We start from the raw sequence: 10321 nt of genomic DNA on the forward strand, positions 1-10321 counted from the left end.
CGGGGAATATTTTCCGCTAGATTTAGCGGGGAATTGTTTTCGCTAGATTTAGCGGGGAATTTTCCCGCTAGATTTAGCGGGGAAATTTTTCCGCTAGATTTAGCGGCGAAATTTTTCCGCTAGATTTAGCGGGGAAATTTACCCATAATGCACCGCGCGGTTACGCCGACGCCGACGCCGACGCTGAGGACGATGGCGACGCCGCTCAAGCCAGAAACGGGCGCCTAAAAGCCCTGTCACTGAGGCAACACGACGGCAACAGCAATCGCCGTGGTGCGCACGGCGATTGTCGAGCAAGCATGTCGCCTAACCTCTGCTGGCGTTTCCTACAGGCGCTGTCATGCTTCTAGGGATGCTCCAACGGGGAATGCAACATCACTAGCCACCTGGCCCCCACGCCCACGATGACACTCAGTAAATCCGTGCCGGACGCCAGCCATCTCCACGCGCTGAAGCCCACCACGGTCATCGCAGCGCTTGGATCGATTTCCGTTTCCGCGGTTACGTCACCTGTGAGACACCTACAAAGGGAGCTGCCACAACATTTCATCTTCAGTGGGCACGGCGATTGTCGAGCAAGCATGTCGCCTAACCTCTGCTGGCTCTTCCTACAGGTTGGTTATTCATTCAGATCGTTTAGAAGTGATGATATCACGATTGTAGTTGTGCCGTGCCCACGGACTTTTTGTCACATTGCGCATGACTGTTTGTTAGTATGTACGCTTCTTTTGTGTGGGGATGTGGAGTCAAACCCGGTGCCTACAACTGAAGAAAAGTTTCAGACAATCATTAAAGGCCAAATCGCGATTAAAAGTGAAATATCTGAGCTCAGGGCTCGACACGATCGTAATGACAAAACAAATTGAAGACCTAACGTCTAAATACACGTGAATCGAGAGAACTCTGAGCGAAATACAAATAAAGACTTTGCAGATTGATTCCCTAAAGCAAACTGTAACTGCTCTTGAGCAAATTATATTGAAACAAAATGCAAAAATTACTGATCTGTAAGACAGAAGTCGCCGTTCAAACCTTGTAATCCATGGCACCCCCGAAACTCCCAATGAAACCGACGACCAATTAAAAAGAACAGTACTTGTTGAACTTTTTCAAAGCAAACTGGGCGTTGCGTGTTCGTCCGTGGAGCGTGCTCACAGGCTTGGTAAACATGGCTCCAAAAGACCGATTATTTTATACTTTCAGGATTACAATGACAAAACGGAGATCCTTCGTAATGCTAAAAAACTTAAATGCTCGAAAGTGTTTATGAACAATGATTACTCGCAGGCTACACTTATGAAAAAAAAAAAAAAAATGCTGTGGGAGAGTGCCAGAAACGATAAAGATAAAGGCGCCCGTGTTTATCTATTCAATGATAAGCTTCACGTGAATGACTGTGTATTTGTATGGGACGAAAACAAAAATAAACGCGCAAGTATTTCAACCCAGATAAAAACCACCCGTTCTGACTGACCTGTACCTAATCGTAAACAGTTTCGACTTTTGAACTTAAATGCACAAAGTGTCGTCACCAAATCACACGCACTTGAATCTATCCTTCTTACGCATGACCCGCATGTTTGTGTTATAACCGAAACCTGGCTTACTGATTACATTGGTGACGGAGAGGTATTTCTGGATCAGTATAATGTATTTCGCAGGGATCGTGATGGAAGGGGTGGCGGACTGGCTGTTTTACTTAAACCAGGCATTGAAGCGGTCCTGGAAACCCAAATAGAAAATCATGAAAGCTTGTTTCTACGCCTTAACTGTTGGGGCAACACTGTTATCCTTGGAACTGTTTATCGACCCCCCTCTGCTACTCCTGACTACTTGTGCAGGTTATTTGACCACTTGTTTAAATTTAGCAGTCATAAAATAATCCTGGCTGGTGACTTTAATACCCCGTCCGTTGACTGGGCAAATATGTGTGGTTCTTCTTCTGCAACTGAAATTATTTTGATATGATGTTCGCCTTTGATCTGACGCAGTTTGTTCAGGATCCAACCAGAGTACATGGTACAAGTCACTCAATACTTGATCTTGTTTTCGTAAACAATTCGCTTAGTGATTGCACCATATCTGTTGAACAGGGTATATCTGATCACTATTTGGTCCTCTTGACTTGTTTACTTGAGCGCTTTTCACCTACAAAAAGAGTTATATATTCACCTTTCAAAGACTACTCGCGAGCTGACGATACTAGCATACTCGATTATCTTGACATAAATCTTGATAATTTCACTGATACAAATGTTGATACCCTTTGGCTAAAATTTAAGAACTTATGTGAATACTCCCTTGACAAATTTGTACCTACAAAATACAAGCGTATTAATCGTAATAATCCGTGGATTAACAGAAAAATCATACATTTCAAACGCAGGATAAAACGAGCAAAGAAATCAAGGCCGGTTAAATGTGATGTCACCAATCAGCAGAGCGATCTTCGTAGCCTAATTGCAGTGGCTAGAAACAACTACTTCTCCGGTACGCTTCTAAACAATCTTAAACATGACCCCCAAAAGTTTTGGCTCTACTTGACTGAAAAAAATAAGCCTGTTGAGCAAATCGTGGTGAATGACACTGTCTCAGCTGATCCTGGTGTTATAGCGTGCCATTTCAATGAGTATTTTCAGTCGGTTCTCTCCGATATCCGTAACCATGATTATGCGATTTCCACCACATTACGGCATAGTTTTTTTGCTGTTGTCACTGAAAACGAAAACAAGTGCTGGTCCCGATAAGATTCCAAACACGTTTTTACGACGGTACGCTGAGTCCCTAGCCCATTATCTTCTCATTATTTTTCGTGCATCATGCTCAAACAGCTCGCTGGCAAATGATTGGCGCATTGCCATAGTGGTACCTGTGCACAAAAAAGGGGATCGCCTAGCAGTTGAGAACTACCGTCCAATTTCCTTGACTTCTTCGTGTAAATAATAGGGCATATCATCTGCAGCCAAATCAATGAACCGCTGGACAGTCGTAATTTTCGAACAGAATTTCAACATGGCTTTCGCAAAGGCTTATCAACTACGACCCAACTCGTCACTACCATCCATGAGTTTGTGCAAATCCTCGATAGGGGAGGTCAAATTGATGTGCTTTTCCTGGAGTTCAGCAAAGCTTTCGATAAGGTGCCTCATGAACAGCTGCTTTTTAAATTTGAACAGCTTGGTCTTCCATATGGTTTTGTTAACTGGATTGCTGCATACTTGTCACATCGCACACAGTCTGTTTCCGTCGGAGGTTGCATCTCCCCAGTTCTGCCTGTAACGTCAGGGGTCCCCCAAGGGAGCGTTTTAGGTCCTCTCTTGTTCTTGGTGTACATAAATGATATTGTATCAATCATTGACGCACGTGTCCATATACGTCTTTTTGCCGACGATTGCATTATTTTAAAAGAAATACCTTCGAGTTCGGATCAGTTATTGCTAGATCATAGTTTGCATTCCGTTGTATCATGGTGCGATACGTGGAAAATGAAGCTTAACTCTGGTAAATCAACACTTTTACGTATTACAAAAAAGAAGCAACCCTTTGAATACATTTATAATATCGCGGACACCCCGGTTACTGTGGAGCGAGAATGTAAATATCTTGGTTTGATTATATCGGACACACTTTCTTGGTCTCCTCAAATAAAACATATCTGTACCTCGGCATCCAGGAAGTTGGGTTTCATTAAAAGAATGTTGAACGACGCTCCGATTCAGGTTAAGCTACATGCGTATTATTCATTAGTCAGGTCCAAGTCGGAGTATGCAAATATCGTTTGGGATCCATTCACTCAGAAAGATATCCGGAAGTTGGAGATGGTGCAACGTCGAGCGGTTCGGTTTATTTACGGAAAGTATAGAAGGCTGGATTCACCATCTCAACTTATGCAGGCTAACGGAATACAGACTCTTCAGGCCAGAAAGAAACTAGCGCGGTTGAAATTCTTGTTTCATCTTCAGCAAGGACAGACTCGCATAGACCCATTGCAATATATTTTCCATTTAGCGTCAAGAGCTACGCGGCAAAGACATCAGTTTTCACTAACACCCATTTTTGCGCGTACTAATATGTTTAAGTTTAGCTTTTTCCCTCGCACTATTAGCGACTGGAACGGTTTACCTCTTGAACTATTTATCGACACCAACTTTGTAGAAGGTCTTGAGCGTCTTGATAACTAGCATGTTTTGCTTTGTACATTGCTGCACCTTCATCTTTTTCGCATGGACATTAGACTTGTATAAACCTTCATACTACATCTGGATAGGTCATTTTGTATTAGTGGGTGATGAAATTACATACTGCTTGATGCTTGCTTCCCCCCCTCCCCTTTTTTAAATAATATATCCTGTATATTTGCTAGTTAGTTGTGAACCTTTTAATGTCGCGTTATTTGCTTTCGTTGTATATGTGTGAATGTATCTGTTGTATCCCACACCTACTTGGGCCTTCAATGGCTTGTAGTATCCTCTAAATAAAATAAAAAATAAACACAACACGTCGTCCAACAGTCGGGCAACTTGTTGCTCGCTCCCCATGTTGTCCGACAAACATGTCCCATCGCGGCAACAGCGCGACAACATGGACGACAACTAAAATGTTGCCTCGGTATGCAAGCTTTCGGCAACAAAAACAGCAGCAACTTGTGTTGGACAACGTGTGTTACCCTGATCGCTGGCTGAGAGAATTTTGGGCCGGCAACATGACAACATACATAGCTTCGATGGTACAGCTAGACCCTACCCAAATGAAAAATCCATCGATGTAACCCTGTTTGGCAGTGAATGTTTTCTAGTGGGCCGCTGACTGTGCCTGACTGTACGTCAAGCACGTCTGATTGGCCAACAAGTTACTCTGACCGACAGTCAAACTTCAGTCAGACTCCACTTGTCGGCTTTCTGATGGTTTCCTGGTAGCAGTCGGCCGCCGCGAAATGCCATCAAGATGTCTTGGTGGCGATTCTGATCGTACATAGATTGTCTCCGACTGTACGTCAAAAAGCTTTGACGTGCAGACAGACGTACGTTCAAAGGACGTAAAGTTCGTTCGGATACCACTATTTTCTCAAATCTATGAATACAAAAAATAATCTATGCACGAGAAAACGATTTCAACCGTGAGCCCATAAAACCGCTGATGTTAGAGGTATGACACGCAACCGACCGACAACCTTGATCAGAAGCCCGCCGAAACGCCGAACACGCCACTTTCGCTTCGTCCATAGAGGCTTCGCCGAGCTTCCGTGAACGATCGCTCTCGACTGGTTTTGTTTGCCCGCTTGCTGCAACCTGTCGATCCTGCCCGGGCTCTACAATGTCTTATGTTTTAGTAGAATTTCTACTCGACAAGACGCAGCCTGTTGTGAGTTCCGACGATGTAAGGGACTTTAGCGGTGTAGTTGAAGACGAGAGGGTGTACCAGGTCTACTGGGCCTGAGACGCGCGAACAAAAGGATCGCTCTACGGCGCGAAAGTACTCTACATGGCAGGTGAGTAGAACTGAAGTACGGCGAGTGATGTACGAGTGCTTTGCATAACATGCTGAAGGCTTAACTGCATATGCAGCTGAAGCATCCTATAGAGTGATGCGCTCATTGTCGGAATCTCGCGCTGCAATACTAAAATACTCCTGACTCGGTCCGAGAGGTTTGGGCTCGAAAGTTTATACCTTTCTATCTGGCATGGGCTATTGGCCTTACCACTGTGTCGTACCTCGTTATTATTGTTTCATGAGAGTGCAGCCAAAAAGCATCCGCGAGCGTAGTTCAGATATGTCTGCTGCTCGCGCTAGTTTGTGGAAGCCAGGGCTGTCTGTCGTAGCATGCATGCTTGCTCTCTAGCTTCAACGCAGTCGCATAGGGTTTGTGAATTAAAGTGTATACGGTCGTCTCGAAAGGTTCAGACATCGAGGGCGTTTCTTTGAAACATGCTTACGGTGCCTGTGGTCCCGTTTGTAAAAGAATGTCCGTTTTGCCCGAAAACCGCAAATTTCAAAAAGGGGGAAAAAAATCAAAGGACGGGTACACACTTTTCCTGATTTTGATGTCATGAATTACATTCATTTTAAGGATTTGTGAACCGTTTCACAGCCATGCGAGATAGCCACCTCGGCTTGTGAACCGTCTCATAGCCATCCAAGGTTGCCACCTCGGAATTTGAGCTTTATATAATGAGTGAAGTTATACGCACTCCGGAGCGAGCTTCGGACGGAAATTGCTATACGCCCTCCGCTAAACTCGTATAAAACCAATGGTCAAATCGAGTTTCCTAAGCGATGGCGTAGCATAGGGTAATAAAGAAAAAAAAGGTGGCCTAGCATAGGGGTTAAGGTGTCTGCTTTGCACGCAAGTGGACGCAGGTTCGACCCGTGGCGGACCTGCTTTTTTGTGTTTTTTTTTCTTTCTCGAACATTTTGTTTTGTCGAGGTATTTGGCGATATTTATGAGTGCGTATAGCTTTACTCTTATATAAATGCTGCCCTTGTTGATAAAATTCCCTTGGCAGTGGCAGTCAGACGTCATCTGATGGACCATCAGGGCACGTTCCACCAAGGCTGCTGACTGGCAGTCGGTGTCCCAAATTACGTATCTTGATGGAATTTTCAATAGGGTATCCATAACGTGTTACTCAAATAAAGGCTTCGAAAACGTTATTTAACAATAATTAGGGCTGGCATGCAGCTAATTTTGAATTAATGTTTTTGCGGCGTAGTTACGTAAAGCGATTTTCGAAATTGTCACTGCTACGGTCGTGAACGTTCAGACTGGCTTTGAAACTAGAACTGCCGAGAGACCAGCTCACATTACTGATAGTAAAATAAAATAACATGCCTACTCACCCGCTGATGAAGTATCATAAAAATAATTCAGAAAACCAAAGATTAAAAAATCGAAGCATTAAAACGACCATTCTGATCATGATTGTTGATGCTTGGAACTTGGAAACAGCCGCTACCAGACACCTGATTTGTTTCAAAAACACTCAGGACGTTTTGGGGAATGAAGCGATCATATAGCAGGAGTAGGGCAAATAGACAGCGTTGCAAAATATTTATTCCACCGATTGTTATGAAGGCCGATCGTGTCGGTGACGCGGTTTTGAAGCACTGTCAGTTCAGCTCAACACCACGCTACAAAAGACGCTTTGGGGTACTGCCGGGGCTAACTCAATTTTACGGTAGACATAGGACATCCCGAAAATATATCAGCGATGTCACTGTTTTCGGTTAGGGCTATCTGCTTTGTCAGCGAATGAAGAACATTTCGATAAAATCAACAGCGGAAAATACTCCCCGTGTCAAGATTTCTAATCACAGTCACTGGTTGATGTCGTACCGTGGTAATTCCCGGCCCTTCGAACGCACTAGCACTTTGTAGAGTCACATTTCCAGCGATAGCGCGCCGCACACGAACGGAGGTAAACAATCAAGATGGCGGAGTGTTCCCCGTGTTGTCCTCGCCGTCAGCGCGGTGTGTCAGGGTTGTCGGACAACAAATCTGGCAACACGGTTGCCGGGCGGCAGTAACATGTTGCCCGAGTGTTGTTGTTGCCGTGATGTGACAGGGTCACCGGCAACACGACTTTCCCGTGTTGCCGGATAGAGTTGTCCAACTGTTGCCTCAGTGTGACAGGGCCTTAAGAGCTGCGCTCTAAAAAGGTGCGAATGGATCATTTCAGTCGGGGAAATAAAGCACCGTAATGCGGCACTCGGCTCCCTGAAGAACTTGTGTATGACACAGATAATCAGCGCAAGAAACTGTATTTCAAATACATTTGATAGTAATTTGTATTCTTGCAAATCAATTAAATCAAAAAGTATTTACTACTCAATCTTAATTACATTACTTTGTATCTTGTACCCATTTCAATTTAATTTTGTAATGGTTGAAAATAATTGTCGAGAAAGTTTTTTTACGGGAATAGGAACCATCAATTGCGCAAAGCTGAGTGATTGAAAACTTGAATCAGTAGGTACCAGACACAACAGGAAACAACAAGGACCCAAAATGGCGACTCAAAAAGAAATTTAAAGAACAGGTAAAAAAAATGAAGATGAACCGCAAAAAAAAGTAAATATTTTTTTATCTATGACCCCGCTATGGCAAAAATGTCAGCCTCTCAATATGCAACCAAAGAGTACTCCCAGGCTGTAAGCCTTTCTGAACGCACTTATACAAAAAAAGAGGTAAAACAAAATATAAAAAATCGACAACCAGGAGAAAGAGAGGATTGCTTTTAGCGTCCACTTGTGTTTTTTTTTCCTTCTTTTTTTTTGAAGTTGCCATCTTTAACTGTAGCATTTGGGTAATCCACTTAAATACTTGTTTAACATAAACTCCTTATATATGTCAACTTATGCCACCGGGCTGCGCATAATATTACCACTACAAGGTGTCATTTTCAACGATGTGACTATACATAAAGCGATCTCCTTTTCATTTTTGTAGCATTCAAAAGTGTCTTTGTTTTCTTTCATATAGCATTCTCGTGCCGCTGAAGTCAATATTGCGCAGTGCAGAAGTATATTCAAAAGGGATTAAATATATTTTAAGTATGTGCAGTCTACTCAAGGTACTCTGCAGTGAAAATTACTTGAGCAATATCTATAATTACTTTTTGAACCGGGTATTTAGTAAATTAGTACTGTTGTCGAGTATGTGGAACAACAATGGCTGCTAGACCTCAAGTCGGCAGGTCATGGCTCCTTCATCTAGATTCTACACTCCCTGCCTCCCTCCCCCCCCCCCCCCCCCCCTCCGACCCAGCTGACTCGAGGCAGGCCAGCCAGTATAACGTATGGCAATAAACATTTATTCTTTCATTCATTTTCGCCAAGTCGCCTCTGTTGCCTCTTTTTCCTCCAAGGTCGCCTTTGTCGTCTCCTACATTCAGCTCCATAAAGTCAGCACCCACAATTTGTTTTTGGAGCGCCGTAAAGTTATGCACGCTTTGCAGCAGGTGTATTGAAGACTTAAGCATTTCTGTTAGACAAAAGTAGTTGAAGTGTACAGCAGTTACGCAAACATTCAATCATTCCCTGTCCAGATGCTTAGCCAAACTTAACCTAACCTTACTTAGCACAAAGGAGGAGCATTTTTGTACCACCGGTGATCTATACCCTCATATTTTTGGTATTAAAGTTAAATAAGCATTTCATCGTCACATGCAAGGTAAGACAAACTTCATGGAGGCCCAAGCCACGATTGTGGTATGGCCTCTGAACGTTTCCTCTAAATAACCAGCCTTGACAGTCGGGCTTTCCCACAACCCCTGTCATACCTGAGTCCAAGGACAACAAGGAAACAGCGAAAAAAAGCAACGAAAAAGCCCCGAAGTGACGTACCTTGGCCAGGACCCTCTTGCACTCAGCGAGGACCTTCCTCACTTCGGTTACGGAGCAAAGTACAAAGGTCATTAGCACGGCGTCGAAGTGGTCATCGGGAACTCCTCGCATGTCTTCGGCGTACTCGTGAACGCAGCGCTCCAATTCTACGTTCGGGTTCTTTTTCAGGTTCTTCCGCAATCCGTAGTCGAACTCCGCGTTAGGGTCTAAGCTCCAGTATTTAACGTTCCGCTGCATGTACTCAAAGTTGGCGCCGAAGCCGGTGCCGATCTCCAGGACCCTGATGGTGCCCTCCTTCTTGAGCGTGCCGTCGTGAGACACCAGGTCGTCTAGTTGGGACACCCCATGACGGCGTACCGCAGTCAATCGGTCTCCCGAAAAGTACATCGCCAGGGGGTAGACTAAGCGCGCGAAGAACGCTTCGTGCAGCTTCTTACTCATCTTGAACGGCACATACAGGAACACACTAAGCGTCACGGTCCCGTAGGAAAAACAAGACAATAGAAAGTCGTTAAGCCTGGCCATCGTAGGAGTTCCCGATCGGGTCTGCCTTCAAGAAGACTAACTCCTTGAAAGCTCCCTCATAAGAAGATAAATGTGCACAGTCCTTCGTGGTATCAGTACTATATTATCTCTGACACAATAGGAGATAGAGATTTCAACAATAAACGCGCGATTATCGCACGTCTCTCGCTATCTTTTTCTTTTGTTCTTTCCTTTTGTTGATACGGTATCCTGCCAACCGGTTGGAGCCTCCCTCTTTGTTTCAGTTGGCTTTATTTCGCAGCAGGTCTGTGGTTGTGAGCGTGACGCACAGGGCCTCTTCGGGTCTCTATAGAATTCGACAGTTTCTAAGAACTTTTCAAATTTTAGAGATTGAGAAAGTACTGGATTTTAGGAAGGGAATTATTTAGGCACACTAATTCAAGCATCAGAAATCTGCTCGAGTTCCACTATTGATATTTTCAGATCTTAAGTA

At 44.1% G+C, this 10321-nt stretch overlaps 1 protein-coding gene across 2 annotated transcripts in view; it reads right to left on the reverse strand.

The window, feature by feature from the left end:
- The window catches only part of LOC8037980 (methyltransferase-like protein 7B), a 46013-nt gene extending 36146 nt beyond the window's left edge, over positions 1–9867 (reverse strand). For both annotated transcript variants that reach the window (XR_005715023.1, XM_040207658.2), the window contains exon 1: positions 9343–9867. Coding sequence is in view for 1 of the 2 variants with exons in the window: in XM_040207658.2 (XP_040063592.1) it covers positions 9343–9867 (525 nt within the window). In the remaining variant the exon portion in view is untranslated. The remainder of the gene's footprint in view (positions 1–9342) is intronic.
- Between the last annotated feature and the right edge of the window lie 454 nt (positions 9868–10321).

The sequence above is a fragment of the Ixodes scapularis genome, unplaced genomic scaffold, assembly GCF_016920785.2.
Source record: "Ixodes scapularis isolate PalLabHiFi unplaced genomic scaffold, ASM1692078v2 ptg002725l_1__unscaffolded, whole genome shotgun sequence".
NCBI lineage: Eukaryota > Metazoa > Arthropoda > Arachnida > Ixodida > Ixodidae > Ixodes > Ixodes scapularis.